Consider the following 22,169-nt stretch of genomic DNA (forward strand, 5'->3'; position numbering starts at 1 on the left):
CTTTTCCAGTTTGTTGATGTGCTTCTTAAGATATGGGCACCACACAACAACTGCATATTCTAGCTTTGGCCTAACAAAAGTCATGAACAATTTCTTTAGTATATCGCCATCCATGTATTTAAATGCAATTCTGAAGTTAGAAAGCATCGCATAGGCTCCTTGCACAATATTCTTTATGTGGTCCTCAGGTGATAGTTTTCTATCTAGAACCACCCCTAGATCTCTTTCTTTATCAGAATTCTTTAAAGATTTCTCACATAATATATAGGTTGTATGGGGTCTATGTTCTCCTATTCCACATTCCATAACATGACATTTATTAACATTAAATTCCATTTGCCAGGTGGTGCTCCATATACTTATTTTGTCCAGGTCTTCTTGAAGGGCATGACAATCATCTAAATTTCTTATCCTTCCTATTATCTTAGCATCATCAGCAAACATGTTCATATAATTCTGTATACCAACTGGTAGATCATTTATGTACACAATAAACATCACTGGTGCAAGAACTGAACCCTGTGGTACTCCACTTGTGACATTTCTCCATTCCAATACATTGCCTCTGATTACTGCCCTCATTTTTCTATCAGTCAGAAAATTTTTCATCCATGATAGAAGCTTACCTGTCACCCCTCCAATATTTTCCAGTTTCCAGAACAACCTCTTATGTGGAACTCTGTCAAAAGCCTTTTTTAGGTCCAGATAGATGCAGTCAACCCAACTATCTCTTTCCTGTAATATCTCTGTGGCTCGATCATAGAAACTGAGTAAATTCGATACACAGGATCTTCCAGATCGAAAACCATACTGTCTGTCTGATATTATATCATTTCTCTCCAGGTGTTCTACCCATTTAGTTTTGATTAGCTTTTCCAATACTTTCACTATTACACTCGTCAATGATACAGGTCTATAATTGAGGGGGTCTTTCCTGCTGCCACTTTTGTAGATTGGAACTATGTTAGCCTGTTTCCACACGTCTGCTACGATTCCTGTACACAGGGATGCCTGAAAGATCAGGTGAAGTGGAATGCTGAGCTCAGATGCACATTCTCTCAGAACCCATGGTGAAACGCCATCTGGGCCAGCCGCTTTGTTCTTACCGAGCTCCTTTAGCATATTTTCCACTTCATCTCTAGACACCTCTATCCGCTCTATGTTGTTCTCTGGAATTCATATTGCATCTGGTTCTCTGAAGATTTCATTTTGTACAAACACACTTTGGAACTTTTCATTTAATGTCTAAATGTGTGTGGCAGCCCCTTTGTTTTGTTCATCATACTAGCTTAGTGAACACACGTGTACATGGGTATATACAATGGGCGTATATAGTATAGTAACAGCAATAGGAGTATTTTGGGAGGAGCGGTTTTGGTGAGGGAGGTTTCACCTCCCTCACCAGGAAACGAAACGAACCACTATCGCAGGCCCTTCACATTCTGTGGAGACAAAGCCTAGATACTGGCGTTATCCGTGACATACTAAAAACAGCAGAGATAGCACCACTCCATAAAGGAGGAAATAGGGCAGAGGCAAAAAATTACAGACCGATAGCACTAACATTGCACATCATAAAAATTTGAGAGTGCGCTAAGAAGTAAGATCACAAAATACATGGAATCACAGCATCTCCATAACCCCGTACAACATGGTTTCAGAACAGGGCGCTATTGCCTGTCGCAGTTGCTGGACCACTATGATATGGCATTAGATGCTATGGAAGAAACAAAATGCTGATGTAATTTACACAGATTTCGCAAAAGCTTTTGATAAATGTGACCATGGTGTTATTGCACATAACATGCGTTCAAAAGGAATTACCGGAAAAATAGGCAGATGGATCTACAATTTCCTGACTAACAGAATCCAATGTGTAATAGTCAACAAAATAAAATCCAGCCCATCAACAGTGAAGAGCTCAGTCCCCCAGGGTACTGTGCTTGCTCCAGTACTTTTTCTCATCCTCATATCGGACATAGACAAGAATACAACCTATAGCACTGTATCATCCTTTGCAGATGACACTAGGATCTTTCATGATAGTAGGCAACACAGAGGACATGGCAAACCTCCAATTAGATGTAGATCAGGTCTTTCTATGGGCTACAGAAAATAATATGGTGTTTAACGAAGTTCCAGCTCATGCGCTATGGAAAAAATGAAAATATAAAAACGGAAACCACGTACAAAACTTGGGCAAATCATAACAGAACGAAAAGGCAATGTAAAGGATCTGGGTGTACTCATGTCGGAAAACCTTACCTTTAAAGAACACAATAAAGTAGCCGTCACAACTGCAAGAAAAATGACTGGTTGGATAACAAGAACTTTTCACACTAGAGATGCTGTACCGACGATGATACTTTTCAAAACACTTGTGCTCTCTAGAGTGGAGTACTGCTGCACAATGACAGCCCCTTTCAAAGCTGGAGAAATTGCTGACCTGGAGAGTGTGCAGAGATCCTTTACTGCTAGAATCCACTCAGTAAAACATCTAAACTACTGGGACCGACTAAAGAGCCTAAATCTGTATTCCCTTGAGCGCAGGTGGGTGTATTATGATTATACATAATAATCTATACGTGGAAAATAATTGAGGGGCTGGTCCCAAACCTGCACACAGAAATAACATCACATGAGACCAGAAGACATGGCAGGATGTGCAGAATACCCCCGTTGAAAAGCAGAGGTGCAACAGGTACTCTGAGAGAGAACTCTATCAACATCAGAGGCCCGAGACTGTTCAACACGCTTTCACTACACATTAGGGGCATAACTGGCAGACCCCTCAGTGTTCAAGAGAGAACTGGATAAGCACCTCCAAAGGATACCTGATCAACCAGGCTGTGACTCATACGTCGGGCTGCGAGCAGCCGCATCCAACAGCCTGGTTGATCAGTCCAGCAACCAGAAGGCCTGGTCGACGACCGGGCCGCGGGGACGCTAAGCCCGAGAAGCACCTCAAGGTAAGGTAAGGTGACGTAATCGTAGCATCGTCTGCTAGCTGCTGTGTGATTTCTCATGCAGTGTATGCTGGCCACTGTAAAGTTTGGACACAACTTACTTTTTGGCTTACATTCATAGTTCTGGTGAATAAAACATGTTGATAGGTATACATAACATGTGTAAATAGGGAGTAATAATAGTAATACAAACAATAGCAGTATGGTGGGAGGAGCAATGTTGGCGAGTAAGATGGAGGAGTGAGGGAGAGACTGGATGTTGGAGGAGTGAGGGTGTGGCAGCTGACACTCGCAGAGTTCTGAGTGTGTTCATGGTGAATGTATATAGTGTGTAATAGTATGCAAATAATCTGTATATATACATAAATTAGCATAATACAATGGAAATATGTGTAGGATATGTGTACACATGTGTCATGCACATAACACAGTGTCTTCGGACAGTACAGATGTTCTACTGCCATAATATAGTTTACGTGTTCATTATACATAGGATTGGCATGTAAAAGCATATAAAATGTATTTGGAACTGTGCGTAGAAAACGAACAAAAATATATTCGTGACAACTCGCGCATCCTGCCCCGAGCGCCCTACCGGCCCCGGGGGCGTATGCCACGGGCGACCAGGAAATGATGACATCACGCACGAACTTATGGACCCTATAGCAGCTAAAGTACTTACAATTTCGACCTTGTTACTATACCCTTACTCAGGGAAGGGTTTTTGACACTTTAAAAACAGAAAAGAATTTGTTTCCAGAGATTTTATTTCCTGCACACTGGGGGGGGTGGGGTCATATCTGGAGGCTGCACAGTCAAGGGGTTAAACAACTTTACAGCATTGCTACTCAATATCAACATACCTTCTGTGGTAGAATCTTCTCTGCTAATTTCTTCTTCTTCTTAGAACTTCCATGGGAATAGTCTGAAGGGACACCTCCCTGGTTGGTAGGTGGAGGTCCACCACCACCACTGCTGCCCCCACTACCTCCTCCACTGTGGATTTAAAAGTATTACTATGAGAGGCCATAAGAACAAGACATGAAGCTTAAGAACTTAACCACTGCACTGCTCTGCATTAAAATACGACACATCCGAGGTGCACCGAAAATAAATTCTTTCCAAAAAATTACTTTCTCTTCTTTTATTGTTAAAATGCATTCTCTGATCACGGGAAACTAAAAAAAAAATATTGTATGTGACATACTTTAATCGTGATGGAGCTAGGAAGTTGAGCATATTATGGCCGCTGAGCGATGGAGCGCTCAGGGTCACTAGGCCCGGCCATCCCGTGAGACGGCAGTTGCCGCGAATATAATACAGTATTTCACAACTATTTTGATGTTTCTCATTTGTATCTTCCCTGGTTCTATGCTGTAATATTATTCAAAAGTGTGCAATTTGTGGAATTTATATAGTTCAATGTGTGGAACATCACTATGATCAAAATTATGGGGCTCATATATGTGACATATATATTATATTCTATGATCAATCAGTGTTTTAGGCTGTTATTACACTATATACACACATTATATATACCTATCTACATATGTGTTCATCATGGCGAACCACTAAGTTCGTATGGTGAGCGCAAAAAACAAGAGTGAGCTGCCACACCAAGCCACTTCTTCAACACCTAACTTGCCAGCATTACTCCTCTCACAATAATGTTTGTGGTGTAATTACACTATATACACATTATATGTAACTATCTACCTGTTTTATTCACCATAACTGTAAAACTAAGTTAATATAGTGTCCAAACAGCATAGTGGTCACTGCATGACAAGTCACACAGCAGACAGCCTAACTCACTCCCTCACCTAAATGGCTCCTCCCAACATAAGCCTTTTGTTGTTATTACACTCTATACACACGTTATATACAAGTATCTACATTTGTGTTCACCATAGCAAACCACTAAGCTGGTGTGATGATTCCAGACAATAACATGTTCAATAACATGTACAGCCAGCAAACGATGCCACCTCTTCCTCTCTCCCTTACCAACAGTACCCCTCCCACAGTTTATTCACAACGCTAATTCTCACCACAATCCTGCTTTTATCAGAATCCTAGTCACTAAATCATGTAAATGAATAATTTTCCCTATGTTTATTTTGTAAAGGAACATGAGGAATTGCTTGAAGAATTTTAGATGGATGAAATAATGGCAGAGTGCTGTGGCTAGCACTGTGAACATCTTCAACGGCATTTACTCTCTGATATCTGAACGCTGAACACAGTCTACCACAGTCAGGCTCTTCTGTAATACTATCATCGATAAATAATACTAGATACATATATTTGGAAAATTTTAGGCGATGCTGTGGTCGAAAGCTGAACAGCAATGCTGCTAGCTCATGCTGCATGCGCCAGAATTGGTTGCTAACTCAGTACTGAGGCTCTCACACCCGGGAATGTTGCCCTTGATTAACTATAAGAACCCTGAGGGGTGTTGTGCACCACCTGTTGAGAGCCTCAAGGCGCAGTGCAGTGGGGAAAGTAATCAGTACAGTAGTATCAATAATCTAGTCTACTGTACTGCTAAAATTATGATATTACTTTTTTCTAAACTTCCACAAAGAGCAATATCACCACCAATCTGTAGAAGAGAATGTCTGTTTGTCAGTTTCTCCAAAGATGGAGACCAGATATGTGGGCCCAGCCTCACCCAAATAATGGAGGTAATAGTCTGGGGATATGGAATGAACATAGGCTCGTCGGGGTTGCAAGAATTAAAAAGAGAACAGCATGCCAGGGTCCCATTCAGACCTCTATGATAACTTTTGGCACTGCCAGCCAGTATACCAATCAAAATTTTATTTATTTATTTATATATATATATATATATATATATATATATATATATATATATATATATATATATATATATATATATATATATTATATATATATATTATATATATTATATATATATATTATATATATATATTATATATATATATATATATATATATATATATACAGAGCACCACTTGGTTTCCGAACCCCTTGGGGACGAGACCCGTCGGTTAACATGTAAGTTCGTATACGAGAAATAGAGGGGAAAAAATAAACTAGAAATGTAAAAAGAAATTTTTCCGAAAAATTTATGAAAAAAACTCTAGGGAAAAAAATCTTCAGGTTCATGGCGTAAATGCGACCGTGTTTTGATTGTACTCATCAATAAGTGAAGTCCTGATCCGCTTTATAAAAGTCCTTAATTGTTCCTAACTGATTATTAAGACGTCTGGCAAACATCCTCTGGATGTTTCCTGCCAGCCTGCAGGAACATCCTGCCTAAAATTTACGATGATGTACTGTACATTTAAGAAACAAATCTGGGTCACAGGTCTGTGGAGTGTGGTTAGGCTTACGGAGTCAGCCGGTCCCTCCCCCACCACCGACACACCTCCCCCTCTCCCCCCACCACCGACACACCTCCCCCTCTCCCCCCACCACCGACACACCTCCCCCTCTCCCCCCACCACCGACACACCACCCCCACCCCCCACCCCAAACCCATACACACACACACACACACACACTCTCTCAAAGGTCACGTGGTTCACGGCTCACTTCAACACCCATATATCGCTTCCTGCCTGCCTGCCTGCCTCCTTCCCAGCCTGCCTGCCTGCCTCCTTCCCAGCCTGCCAGCCTGCCTCCTTCCCTGCCTGCCAGCCTGCCTCCTTCCCAGCCTGCCAGCCTGCCTCCTTCCCTGCCTGCCAGCCTGCCTCCTTCCCAGCCTGCCAGCCTGCCTCCTTCCCAGCCTGCCTCCTTCCCAGCCTGCCTCCTTCCCAGCCTGCCTCCTTCCCAGCCTGCCTGCCTGCCTCCTTCCCAGCCTGCCAGCCTGCCTCCTTCCCAGCCTGCCAGCCTGCCTCCTTTCCAGCCTGCCAGCCTGCCTCCTTCCCAGCCTGCCAGCCTGCTTCCTTTCCAGCCAGCCTGCCTCCCTCCCTGCCATCATGCTAACGGGTAGTGTGTGTTAGGCTTATCTTCGGGAATGAGCCGGTCTCACCCCCACCACCAACAAACCACCCGCCCCCCTACATCCCATCTCTCAAGGTCACGCGGTTCAACCGCGTGACTACCACTCACTCCCTGCCTGCAAGCTAGCCTGCCTGCCTGTGCCTGCCTGCCTGTGCCTGCCAGCCTGCCTGCCTGTGCCTGCCAGCCTGCCTTTCCCTCCCTAATTCTCACTACTACTACCATCCCTTCCTGCCTACCTCCTAGCATCTCTCCCTACCTCCCCCTCCCTCTTAGCATCTCTCCCTACCTCCTAACATCTCTCCCTACCTCCCCCTCCCTCCTAACATCTCTCCCTACCTCCCCCTCCCTCCTAGCATCTCTCTCCCCCCCTCTCTCACTGATTCTCCCCCCCCCCTCATTCATACTGCCTCCCACCTAAACTCCATCGTCCATCCACCCACCAGTCAGCCATCACTGACGCAATGCGTGCATTTGGAGCCAACATGGTGCACAGATGTTTCTTGATTGTGCAGATATGTAAAACAAAAGCACAGAATGAACATTCCAGCCTTATGGCAATTCAAAATAATCGGAATAATAGGCCGTGAATCTGTGAAGTCACAGTGGGCAAACTGGACCATCGCCCACCCACCACCACAAGCCGGCGTGACGCTTGGCGGACCCCTTCCTACCCGAACTTTGTTCGGGAAGCATGACTCCCCAACCCCAATCGGGAAACTGGAAGTTTCGGATAACTAAAGTTCGGAAACCAAGTGGTGCTCTGTATATATATATATATATATATATATATATATATATATATATATATATATATATATATATATATATATAATAAATGCATAATAAAGCACAAAAAATATTCAAGGAAGGGGGTGGTAGGAGAAAAGCGCACACAAACTGTATTGGAGGGGATCTAAACATTCCCTCTAATGCGTTATGCGTGGTTTCCTCCGAGGCTATGGGTCCCCCTTCTTCCAGCTAGAGGTGGTACTCCCTTCCTCTATCTATATATATATATATATATATATATATATATATATATATATATATATATGTATATATATGTATATATATATATATGTATATATATGTATATATATATATATATATATATATATATATATATATATATATATATATATATATATATGTATATATATATATAATATATATATATATGTATATATATATATTATATATATGTATATATATATATATTATATATATATATACATATTATATATGTATATATATATACATATTATATATGTATATATATATACATTATATATATATACATTATATATATATATATATATATATATATATATATATATATATATATATATATATATATATATATATATGTCATACCTAGTAGCCAGAACTCACTTTTTGGCCTACTATTCAAGGCCCGATTTGCCTAATAAGCCAAGTTTTCCTGAATTAATATATTTTTTCTAATTTTTTTCTTATGAAATGATAAAGCTACCCATTTCATTATGTATGAGGTCAATTTTTTTTTATTGGGAGTTAAAATTAACGTAGATATATGACCGAACCTAACCAACCCTACCTAACCTAACCTAACCTATCTTCCTAGGTTAGGTTTGGTTAGGTAGCCGAAAAAGTTAGGTTAGGTTAGGTTAGGTAGGTTAGGTAGTCGAAAAACAATTAATTCATGAAAACTTGGCTTATTAGGCAAATCGGGCCTTGCATAGTAGGCTGAGAAGTGCGTTCTGGCTACTAGGTACGACATTATATATATATATATATATATGTCGTACCTAATAGCCAGAACGCACTTCTCAGCCTACTATGCAGGGCCCAATTTGCCTAATAAGCCAACTTTTCATGAATTAATTGTTTTTCGACTACCTAACCTACTTAACCTAACTTTTTCGGCTACCTAACCTAACCTAACCTATAAAGATAGGTTAGGTTAGGTTAGGTAGGGTTGGTTAGGTTTGGTCATATATCTACGTTAATTTTAACTCCAATAAAAAAAAATGACCTCATACATAATGAAATGGGCAGCTTTATCATTTCATAAGAAAAAAATTAGAGAAAATTTATTAATTCAGGAAACCTTGGCTTATTAGGCAAATCGGGCCTTGCATAGTAGGCTGAGAAGTGCGTTCTGGCTATTAGGTACGACATATATATATATATATATATATATATATATATATATATATATATATATATATATATATATATATATATATATATATATATATATGTATATATATATATATATATATATATATATATATATATATATATATATATATTATTAAATATGACCGAAAAAGTAAGATTAATAATTCTAACACAAATTTTTTCAATCTTTCGTACATTTCTTTTCACTGTTGGAGGTAAATCAAAAATCAATTCTCCAAAATTCATTTTTATTTCTAGTCTGACGCGACACGAGCGCGTTTCGTAAAACTTATTACATTTTCAAAGACTTTAGTTCACAAATACACAACTGAATAGAACTTACGCATCTCCGATTTTATATCTACATTTGAGTGAGGTGGGATGTGGCATTAACACAAGACAGAACAAGATGTGGCATTAATAGGGTATTAATTTCATCAACACAAGACAGAACAAGAGTATTAATAGGGTATTAATTTCATCAACACAAGACAGAACACGAAACAATGGATATTGAATAGAAGTGTTTGTAGAAAGCCTATTGGTCCATATTTCTTGATGCTTCTATATTGGAGCGGAGTCTTGAGGTGGGTAGAATATAGTTGTGCAATAATTGGCTGTTGATTGCTGGTGTTGACTTCTTGATGTGTAGTGCCTCGCAAACGTCAAGCCGCCTGCTATCACTGTATCTATCGATAGATAGATACAGTGTCTTACACTGTCTTGTGTTGATGAAATTAATACCCTATTAATACTCTTGTTCTGTCTTGTGTTGATGAAATTAATACCCTATTAATGCCACATCTTGCTCTGTCTTGTGTTAATGCCACATCCCACCTCACTCAAATGTAGATATAAAATCGGAGATGCGTAAGTTCTATTCAGTTGTGTATTTGTGAACTAAAGTCTTTGAAAATGTAATAAGTTTTACGAAACGCGCTCGTGTCGCGTCAGACTAGAAATAAAAATGAATTTTGGAGAATTGATTTTTTATTTACCTCCAACAGTGAAAAGAAATGTACGAAAGATTGAAAAAATTTGTGTTAGAATTATTAATCTTACTTTTTCGGTCATATTTAATAATATATGTCTACAGGAAAGACTGCTACCAAAATATACTAATATACTAATATACTAATATATATATATATATATATATATATATATATATATATATATATATATATATATATATATATATATATATATATATATATATATATATAATATATATATATATATATATATATGTATATATTGCATAGATACAGGGAAGTTAAGCATACTTGCCACAAAGGGTCAGTGAGTACATTGGCTGGTGCCAGCGTGAGAGAGTAGACACACGCCAGCGAGGAGACAGGACGGTCTGACGCTGAGGTCAACCTCAACTGGCACAATGGAGAATAACAACTGTGACGTGGTCGTGACGTGTTCATGACATCACCTCTGCTACTGATCAGGGAACGATCAATATGATTGGTTCCCGCTCTTTTGCTGCAATGTCATTGGTCAAATTGTAACCCTTTGTGTGTCCCACGAGATGCCCGGAGCCCCAGGCAAGAGCATTCACGTGAGGGAGCCCTTGCACAGAGGACGTGTCCTGTTCTGTCTATCAGTCAATAGACTGAACACCGTCCATTCCTCACCGTCAAGTTAAACTCGGTGTCTTTTCGATATACCAACGCTCGCCCTGAATCGCGACTGTGACTATATTGTTCAGAAGCCTAAGTGACAAATCCCCAGAGCGAAACAGACTGGTATCAGGTAACCCCTAGTGACAAGTGGAGATCGTCTGTGAGTGACCTGGAGTGAACTAAGGCAGTGCCGCTGCCTAAGTAACCTGTGTGTGACTTTACCACAAGTGTACCTGCATGGTACTACATACTCTGCAGCCACCAGCCGCTACTCGGTCCAGAGCGTGTAGCTAGTACCTCAGTACCTCGGTAGCCTCGAGCCGCCCGCCGCCACCCTCACTGTACCACGTGACGTCACCACCCTTACTCACTGCCAGTGCCAGAGTGTGTGCGTGTGTCGGTTATACATACAGCACACCCTCCTGCGAGTACCCCCGTGTCAAGTACGGTTTGTGGGAAAGCCTGTCGTCAATGGTTTCACTTCAGAATGAGGAAACCAGCTATCAGGCCACCTACGAGTTCTTGCATAAATGTGCCTGAGTGAGTGAGTGAATAAGAGAGGTACCTTGCCTGTAAGTACAAGATCTTGTCATTGTTTTATTGTGTCTGTCTGTGTTGATCTGAGGGATCAACCACAGTTCTCACCTACTCATACCTGTCACAGGTTATAGGTGACGGCACCTGACAGTGTATGCGTGTTTATCTGTGTGGTATCATGGCATTACACTCATCTGTGAATGTGAGCTTCACATACACCACACATTTAGTATTATATGATATTATTGTGCATGTTATTGCCTGTCCCATTGACAGTGTATTTGTGATTTATTGTATATCATCATTACCCGAGTATCCGGTTGGAACTCTTGTGATCCCTTTGCATACCGGCAGTTAGGTTGCCGTGTTAATGATTGGCTGTCAACTGTGTTAAGTTAGGTGTTTCGCCACGAGTGGATCCAAGTCCATTAGCCAGACGTCAAGTCTTGCTAATGCAACCATAGCCTTTCTGACACCAATCTAAAGTAAATCAAGCACCCTTTATATTAGTGGTTAAGTTAGTAAATAAACTACTGTTAAGCTTTATGCTGTGTTTCTGTTGAACCATTTCTGAATACTGCCAACAAATTACTCAAGCCTTCAACTCTAGGTGTCTTCAACACCGAGTTGCCTAATTCACTAAATTATAAATGTAATGAGGACCCTAGGGGTCCCTTAAAATGTTAAATCATTGAGGAGATTCGAACAATCAATGTGGAGCAGGACCAGGTGAGGCTAGTCTAAGAAGAGACCCTCAAGGACTCTAACTCGACCTTGCTCCCAGGCCCTGTACGGTTGCTCTCGTATTTTCTATTCTGCTAATTCCGACAGTTTCGTGAAGCGTCTGCCACATGTACATTGGCGACGTATGCATTGCAGTCATGAAAGCAAAAAAGAAAACCCCCACATCTGGCGCCCAACGTGATTGGCTTAGTTGGAACCTATGAGCTAGGTTGTACAGTAAAATTTCGCACTTAAATATTCCCTGAAAATTCAAAAGTGATGAGCAGTATTCAGAGAATGTTTAACACCCTGTTACGTACACACACACCATCAGTATGTCTGAGTGTGGAGAGTACAAACAGCGCTACCTGCATCTTCACCAGGCCTTGACCGCTCGTAGACCTGACGACTACGACACTTACTGAGCTAGAGTGTAAGGAACGAGTGGAGCAGCACATGAGGGCCATGGAAGAGGTGATGCTACAAGCACAAATGCAGGGTAGTACTGAGGTGGCATGCACGAGTCTCATCACACTGGATGAGGCTATCGGAGGTGAGACCCCAGTGAGAGATAACACAGTGGGAGACCCCCAGTGAGAGACAACTTGGAGGTAGAGACCCATGTGGGTGACGTCACCGAGAATGATGTCACTAGAATCACGTGCGCTGCGGAAGAAAATGGAGTCACGTGGGAATCTAGCCCTTTAACCCTTAAAGTGCGCATCACGTCATATGACGTGCTGGAGTACTACGCAAGATTTTAAACAGCCCGCGGATACACGGGGTTCACCACACCTTCATCAGGGCTCTTGTAAACAGACGCCATTTAAAAAAAAAATCGTGGGCCAAACTCTCAGGTGTTATTGGCCTCAGTATTGAGTGAGCAACCAAGCCTGACGCACGCAGCATGAGCTAACAGCACTGCTGTTCAGCTTGTGACCACAGCATCACCTAAAAATGCCAAATTATACTTGTTCATGCTATTATGTAGCGATGATATTATTACAGAAGACCCCTGACTGTGATAAAACTGACCATGGTTCTGATAATAGCAGGATTGTGGTGATATTTAGTGCTGTGCGCCATGGAGGGAGGAGTAATGCTGTGGGAGGGAGGGTGGTGGCGATGTCTTTTGACTGTGTGTGGCCACCTTTTATTGACTGCACTCACCATACCAGCTTAGTGGTTCGCTATGGTGAACACAAATGTAGATACTAATATATAACGTGTGTATAGAGGGTATAAACAGCAAGAGAAGGTTTGGAGCCGCCATTTTGGTGAGGGCGGTGGCGTCGTCTGCACGACGCCACCGTGCAGACGACGGTGTTGTTTACTGGTTACCACGATGGTCTTTGGGCACCATACCAGTTTATTTGTACAAGTATGGTGAATAAAACAGGTAGATATTTATACATAATGTGTGTATATAGCGTAATAACACCACACAGTATTGTTGGAGGAGAAATATTAGTGCGTCTGGCCTTGAGGGCGGCCGCCGATCAGCTGACTGTGTGAGTAGCCACATCTTTGTGCCTTTACTCACCATACAAGCTTAGATGTACAGTTATGGTGAACAAAACATGTAGATACTTATATATAACGTCTGTATATAGTGAATTATAGCAAAAACATTATTGTGGGAGGAGAATGTGGGTGAGTCAGATGACTGGAGGGAGGGCGGGAGTGGCTAGCTGGTAAACGGCGGTCACTCCTCGTTACTTTTTGGCTCATAATAGCTACTTAGTGGTTCGTTATAGTGAACAAAACATGCAGATACTTATATATAACCTGTGCTTATAATGTAATAACCGACAAAGTATTTGTTCACTGATTGATGAACATAATTGAATCAACAATATGCACACCATATTTTTGAGTACAGCAATGATTCACTCATTTTATTATATAAATATATCAAACTGCACACTATTGAATAATATTACAGCAAAAAAGTATGAAAAATCAATCAGAGACATTGAAATAATTCGGTAATTATCTCTTTGTGGCAACTCCAGCCTGACAGCTTGCGAGCAACAGACCGCCTGGGACGCACGCTTAGTCAGCGCCTATAATTTGCCAGACTTCCCCACCCTATAGCGGGCAATATATGCCACTTACGATTTTTTTATTATTTTTACCGTGATCAGTGAACACAAATTAACAGGTTAGGAAGAAAAAATAATTTTTCAAAATGACATGCGCCTGTGGGGATGACAGGATATTAAACCCCGAGCATGTTAAGGGTTAAATACTCCGTTGGGGGGATTCTATGGGGAAGAATCTCGGCCCAAAAGGTCCTTGTGGACGACACCAACTCAAAGAGTAGGTATTACAGGCTCGCAATTATTCACCTTAGAGGAATACCGTATAAACAGTATATATACCGTATTAACAGAACAGAATAAACAGAATACCGTATAAACAGAACCAGGTCTATTCTATAAATTCATAAACAACAAATTGCAGGTAAAGGATTATATTCAGAGGTTGAAAATGGGAAATAGATTCATAGAAAATGAAAAGGAAATGTGTGAAACATTAAACGAAAAGTTCCAATGTGTGTTTGTACAAAATGAAATCTTCAGGGAACCAGATACAAGTTTCCCTATGGGTTCTGAATGTGCACCTGAGCTCAGCATTCCACTTCAACTGATTTTTCAGGCATCCCTGTTTACAGGAGTTGTAGCTGATGTGTGGAAAAAGGCTAACATAGTTCCAATCTACAAAAGTGAAAGCAGGGAAGACCCCCTTAATTATTGACCGGTATCATTGACAAGTGTAATAGTCAAAATATTGGAAAAAATCATTAAAACTAAATGGGTAGAACACCTGGAGGAAAACGATATAATATCAGACAGACATTATGGTTTTCGATCTGGAAGATCCTGTGTAACGAACTTACTCAGTTTTTATGCTCGAGCTACAGAGATTCTACAGGAAAGAGATGATTGGATTGACTGCATCTATCTGGACCAAAAAAAGGCTTTTGACAGAATTCCCCATAAGAGGTTGTTCTGGAAACTGGAACATATTGGAGGGGTGATAGGTAAGCTACTAACATGGATGAAAAATTTCCTAACTAACAGAAAAATGAGGGCCGTAATCAGAGGCAAGGTATCGGATTGGAGGAATGTCACGAGTGGAGTACCACAGGGTTCAGTTCTTGCACCGGTAATGTTCATTGTTTACATAAACGATCTACCAGTGGGAATACAGAAATACATGAACATGTTTGTTGATGAAGCTAAGATAATAGGGAAGATAAGAAACCTAGACGATTGTCATGCCCTTCAAGAAGACCTGGACAAAATAAGTATACGGAGCAACACTTGGCAAATGGAATTTAATGTGAATAAATGCCATGTTATGGAATGTGGAATTGGAGAACATAGACCTCACACAACCTATAAATTATGTGACAAATCTTTAAAGAATTCTGACAAAGAAAGGGATCTAGGGGGTGGTTCTAGATAGAAAACTGTCACCTGAGGACCACATTAAGAATATTGTGCGAGGAGCCTATGCTACACTTTCTAACCTCAGAATTGTTTTTAAATACATGGATGGAGAAATACTAAAGAAATTGTTCACGACTTTTATTAGATCAAAGCTAGAATATGCAGCGGTTGTATGGTGCCCATATCTTAAGAAGCACATTAACAAACTAGAAAAGGTGCAACGACATGCCACTAAGTGGCTCCCAGAACTGAAAGACAAGAGCTACGAGGAGAGGTTAGAGGCATTAAATATGCAAAAACTATAAGATAGAAGAAAAAAGAGGTGATATGATCACTACATTCAAAATAGTAACAGGAATCGATTAAATTGATAGGGAAGAATTCCTGAGACCCGCAACTTCAAGAACAAGAGGTCATAGATTTAAACTAACGAAACAAAGCTGCCAGAAAAATATACGAAAATTCACTTTTGTAAACAGAGTGGTAGACGGTTGGAACAAGTTAAGTGAGAAGGTGGAGGAGGCCAAAACCGTCAGTAATTTCAAAGCATTATATAACAAAGAGTGCTGGGGAGACGGGACACCACAAGCGTAGCTCTTATCCTGTAACTACACTTAGGTAATTACACAGTGGTACCTTGGAATACGAGTGTCCCTGTATACGAGTTTTTTGGAATACGAGCAGAATTTGCTCGGAAAATTTGCCTCCGAAGGCGAGGGTTGCCTCGGAAGGCGAGGGTTGCCTCGGAAGGCGAGGGTGTTGATACGCGTATAGGCCGACCTAGCTCGTGGTGGCATGGCAATCGCCCCTCAGTTTACCAGTGCCTCGCGCCCAGTGACTATCCCGCCTGAATTCTTCACCAGGATTTTCAGTGTTTTGTTGGATTTTTGGCCATTTGACCATAAAATTTGTTATTATATATCTCACCATGGGTCCCAAGAAAGCCAGTGGTAAGGACCAAGGCAAGAAAGCACGCAAGGATGACAATAGAGGAAAAACAACAGATCATTCGGAAGCATGAAAATGGTACACGTGCTGTTGAACTTTGTAGGCAGTACAACAAAGCCACGTCAACGATATACACTATACTTAGCAAGAAAAAGGACATTATGAGTGCTAAAGTGGCAGAAGGTGTAAGAACAATCACGAAACAAAGACCACAAATACTTGAGGAAGTGGAAAAGTTGTTATTAATTTGGATACACAACAAGGAGTTTGCAGGTGATAGTGTTTCAGAGGCCATCATTTGTGAGAAAGCCAGGGTACTGCATGAAGACCTTGTAAAGAAAACCCCTGGAACGAGTGCAGATACGAAAGAAAGGCAAGCAGGGGATGGTTTGAGAAATTTAGAAAAAGAAGCTATATTCATAGTGTTGTGAGGCACAGGGAAGCTGCCAGCTCAGACAAACCAGCGGCTGAAAGATTTATTGAAGAATTTAAAGAGTTTGCAGAGGCTGAGGGATACCTACCGCAACTGGTGTTTAATTGTGATGAAACAGGACTGTTCTGGAAAAGACTGCCAAAGAGGACATACATTACCAAGGAGGAAAAAGCTTTGCCCGGACACAAGCCTATGAAACAGGTTTACGCTTGTGCTGTGTTCAAATGTATGTGGCGATTTGAAAACTAAACCCTTGCTAGTGTATCATTCTGAAAATCCAAGGGTTTTCAAACAGTATACAGTGCAGAAGAACCAAATGTGTGTGTGATGAGGAGGGCTAATAATAAGGCATGGGCGACTAGGATTTTTTTTCGGAGTGGGCGAATGAAGCGGTGTGCCCTGCCATACAAAAATATCTGCAGGAGAAACATTTGCCACTCAAGGCCCTGCTTCTCCTTGACAATGCTCCTGCTCATCCTCCAGGCTTGTAAGATGAATTGTTGCACAGATACAGTAATTTTCTCACATAAAGTTCCTTCCTCCTAACACCACTCCTCTAATTCAGCCTATGGACCAGAAAAATCATAGCGAATTTTAAGAAACTTTACGAAAGGGCACTTTTCCAGAAATGTTTCGAAGTGACTGAAGCCACAAACCTCACCCTCAAAGAGTTCTGGAAACACCATTTTAACATTTGTACTTCTTTAAAACTCGTTGACAAAGCCTGGCAAGAAGTAACTCAAAGAACCCTGATCTCTGGCTGGAGAAAATTGTGGCCTGAATGCGTCACAGAACTAGACTTTGAGGGGTTTGAGCCTGTAAATGATGCGCCTATTGTTGAGGAAATTGTTACTCTGGGCCGCAAATGGGCTTGGAATTGGATGGTGATGTGGAAGAGTTGGTGGAAGAAGAGACAACAAAGAACTGACCACCGAAGAACTCCAAGTCATTCAAAAGGAACAGCAAGAAGACCCAGCTGAGGATGTTTCTCCAGTGGAGGATGAGGCAGCAGCGAATGTCCCTTCCGCAACCATTAAGAAGTGGTGTCAGATGTGGGAAGAGATGCAAACTTTTATTGAAAAGACTAACCCAGAGAAAGCTGTAGTAGGCCGTTGCATTAATCTTTTCAATGACAGTGTAATGCCTCACTACAGAGACATCTTGTGAAGGGAAAACAATCTTCCATGGACAGATTTGTTGTGAGAACATCGAGCAGTGAGCCACAACCAGGACCTAGTGGTATGCAGGCAAAACGTGCCAGAGAATGCACCCCAGAGAGTTCCTCACTACCTGATGTTATAATGGAAGGGGACTCCCCTTCCAAACAGTAACACCTCTCCTCCTACCCCCCTCCTCACCATCTTCCATACGCCAACAGCAGTCATCAGCAATGGTAACTAATAACTTGAACATAGTTTTGTAGTGTAGATTTTGATGAATTAGGTATAAAATTTAGTTTGAAATGAGATTTTTGGGTAGTCATGAATGGATTAATTCATTTCCCATTATTTCTTATGGGAAAATTAGCTTCGGGTTACGAGTTTTCGGGTTACGAGCTGTCTTCAGGAACGAATTAAACTCTTAAACTGAGGTACCCCTGTATAAACATTTCAGTGTCGCCACGTGGTCACCCGAAATGCGCAGCGCATAAGGGGAATGTTGAAGAGCCTTCTGCCTGGAGTGCGATAGTGTTAATGAGATTGACAATAATATCAGCAGAAAGAGGTAAAACTTGGTTCAATAATTCATGAGCGAGGTAATCAAGAATATCATCAACCGGCACCTTTGTGAACAAAGAACAAACGTCAAAACTGATTAACTTGACATTAGGATTGAGTGGAACAATTTTTAATTTGCTAACGAGTTCAATATAAAATGGTCAAATGAGAAGAGGAAATAGTTCCTAACAATGGGGACAAGATTTTGCTAAACCATTTAAAGAGCTTGTAGAAAATGGATCCCACAGAACTGATGATAGGCCTCATGGGATAGTTAGGCATATGAGTCTTGATAAGTTCATAGATATATGGTAAAGAAGGAAATGAGGTACCAAGTTGATTTAGAAGATCTTTATGGTTACTTAAAAACTTCCTCAAGCTGCTATTGAAGGACTTGATGATGTCATCAAGAGAATTTTTCCTGAGTTTGGTATAAGTTGAAGATCTTGGAGATCATTCATTTTGGAAATATATTCCTCCTTGTTTAGAATAACAACAGTGCTGGATTTGTCAGCCTTGGTTATATGAATAGAAGGATTGGTTCTTAACTCCTGTAAGCTTCATCTGAACCTTTCAGGGATTCAGCCAGGATTCAAACCCATGCCGTCCAGGATCACCCCTAAACGTACACAGTACCATGACCACCACAAGTCTATAAGGATTGGTAAGTCCTGGTGCTTATTAACTAAGCTCCACAACTGATCAACCCCTGACAACACTCAGATTCATTTCAGTACAGTTTTTCATCAAATTCTGGCACACATGAAATGGATCCATGAGTGTCGTCGAATTTGATCAGTCGTGGTGCTCCGTTAATAAACACTAGGCATGACCAATCCTTATAGACTATCATTGGTGCAGTGGTCATGGTACTGTGCACATTTTGGGGTGATCCTACCTTGAGGTTACCTTGAGGTGCTTCCGGGGCTTAGCGTCCCCGCGGCCCGGTCGTCGACCAGGCCTCCTGGTTGCCGGACTGATCAACCAGGCAGTCTGGTTGGTGGACTATTATCCTGGACTATCGCTTACATGTTCCTGCAGCTTTCTCACATATAGTGGTACCTCGGTTTACGAATGCCCCTCTTTACGAACTTTTTGGGTATTGAGCTCGATTTCTTCAGAAAATTTGAATCGGGTTACAAACTTTACCTCGGGATACGAGTTTTTTGATACGCGTATGGCGACCTAGCGCGTAGTGGTACGGCGATCATGCCTCAGTTTCCTAGTGCCTCCCGCCTAGTGACTATCCCGCCTGAATTCTTTACAAGGAATTATTTTTTTCGGATTTTTGGCTATTTGAATATAAAAGTTGTTATTATATATTTTGCCATGGGTCCCAAGAAAACCAGTGGTAAGGTTTAAGGCAAGAAAACACTTGTTTTTCCTCTATGGTCGTTTTCACATGAGATCCTTCGTAAACATGAAAATGGTAAATATGTTGTTGAACTAGCTAGGAAATATAGCAAATCTTCAGGGGAGGAGAAACTCCCGGATTCAGACACTGTGCAAGCAGTATCTGAAACCAAGGCCGGGCCGGCTACCACTGGCCAGGAGAACCACTCTCCTCAGAAAGGACTCAAGCTGTGCCAGAACCCGAAGCAACAGCCAGACTGAGGGATGAAGGTACAGGAACCCCCCACCTCGACCAGTTCTGCCAGAAAGCATCCATCCTGAATGCCTCACAATCAGGGAACGGTGCCAAATATATTGGGAGCCGACGTCGACGTGGTCCACCTCTGGGCACCCAAACATCTGTTGCCAAAGGAAGGTGGCGGTATTGACAGTACACTCCGTGGAAAGAGGAATGAAGCGAGACAGGCTAGTCGCCATGATGTTGGACACCCCCCTGAATGTACTCACCTAGTTGTGGTTGCAAGGGTTGCGCTTTGGCTCTTTGGTCCTGCCTGAATGTGAACAGCGTGGAGACTAAACTCGAGAACTCAGCAGAAAATCTACCCGAAGTGACCAGCCCCGAAGAGCCATGGACCGTAGAGACAATGAACCACAGAAGAGCAGTGTGAATGGAGCAAAATCACCGAGCCCCGAGGCAACTGAATCCACTGCAGCATCTGCCACACAGCCGCAAACTCCCGCACCATGCTGTGAGCTCGACGTCAGGACTGAGTCAAACGCCCCTGCCCAGCCTGGTAAGCGCTGGTCATAAAACCCCAGCCGAGAAACGAGGCATCCATGAACACATCGAGCAAGAAAAGTGGAAGGCGCCAAGGTACCAAACCCAGAAAACCGATGAGGAAGCCAGAGACGCAGCAACCGACACAATGACCCTGGAAGTCAAAGTCAGCGATCAGGAGAGCGGCGAAAGGGGCTGTCCCAAAGATACCAGAACAGCCTCCAAAGCCAGACACTGCCCAGCGGGAAAAGACTAACCGGTCCCCAGAGAGAATCCTCGGCCACCGTTGAATGCAAGCTGCGCCAACTGCAGTGCACCCCACCCAGCACAAACCTGCTCCCTACCTGGGACAAGACAGGAAGCCCAAGACCCCCGGCGAACCCCAAGGGCGAGAACAACACCAAGCAATGAAGTCCTCAAACAGGAATGAGTGAGACCCGAACGACCCAGGAAAGGTAACCCTGACTTGCAAAGGAAGTACTTACCGGGCACATGCAGCCCAGTCTACTTGTAGGAACATCTGGCCACCACCACACAACACAGCTGGCAAAGTCATTAATGCAAAGCCAGACAATAAACTGAGGCCAGAGAGGACATGTGACACTGGGCACCTCAGTCTATGAACTAGGGGGTGGTGTGGCCTGCTTGCTGAGCGGGGTCCCCCCCTTCCCCATCGAGGAGGGTGAGCCGCTAATGAGCGGGCGTGCTAGTTGGATGACATGTTGCTTGTTTCATTGTTTTCTATTGGGGGAAGTTCTGTGCATCGATTCAGATGTAGGTTGCATTTTAACTAGTTAGAGATTTGTAACGTTTTACCATTCTGGGTGCCTTCTCCGGTTGATGGCAAACATGACAAACTCTACATATAGAGAGCTCATAAGGCCATTGCTCCCTGCGCCTCTCATGCAGGTCAGCGTTCAATCCCCGACCGTTGAAGTGGTTGGGCACCATTCCATCCCCCTGTCCTATCCCAAATCCTTATCCTGACCCCTTCCAAGTACTATATAGTCGTAGTGGTTTGGTGCTTTCCCTTGATAATTCCCTCCCCTTCCCTCCCTGCGCCTCTCTGAGTGGGCCAGGTTCTGGCTCGTGGCCCTAGGTAGGAACTTGAACTCCAAGGACTGATGGAACCAAACTAATATGGCACATGTCAGTTTGATAGCTTCAGGAAGCCGACGGGGCTCCCCTCAGAAAAAATATTAAATATATAAATACCTTTTGGAAGAGCTAGATGAAGCAGGTCGCTTCGAGCCAGGAGTTGTAGGCATAGCTGGAGGGCGAACCATACCACTGCTGTACGGCTGTGGACCTGGGGGACCTGGAGGACGCTGCATAACTGGAGCTGGGCTTCCCGTAGGACCCCCCATACCAACAGGAGGGTACTGGGATCTTTGCACATTCATCTGCTGAAAAAATATTATATTTATTAGAGCCCAAGTGTTTATTTCCACGAAGTGTGGAT

General features: G+C 42.2%; 1 protein-coding gene across 2 annotated transcripts in view; it reads right to left on the minus strand.

Moving 5' to 3' along the window:
• Positions 1–22,169, minus strand: part of LOC123773105 (Brahma-associated protein 60) — a 201,009-nt gene that overhangs the window by 158,527 nt on the left and 20,313 nt on the right. The window contains exons 2-3 of one of the 2 annotated variants that reach the window (XM_069315598.1): positions 21,923–22,110; positions 3,830–3,962 (exon numbers count right to left, since the gene is read on the minus strand). In XM_069315598.1, the coding sequence (XP_069171699.1) occupies positions 3,830–3,962; positions 21,923–22,110 (321 nt within the window). Of the gene's footprint in view, positions 1–3,829; positions 3,963–21,922; positions 22,114–22,169 lie in introns of both variants that reach the window. The other variant, XM_069315597.1, reaches the window with a different exon arrangement.

This window comes from Procambarus clarkii, chromosome 81 (genome assembly GCF_040958095.1).
Source record: "Procambarus clarkii isolate CNS0578487 chromosome 81, FALCON_Pclarkii_2.0, whole genome shotgun sequence".
In the NCBI taxonomy this organism is placed as follows: Eukaryota; Metazoa; Arthropoda; class Malacostraca; order Decapoda; family Cambaridae; genus Procambarus; species Procambarus clarkii.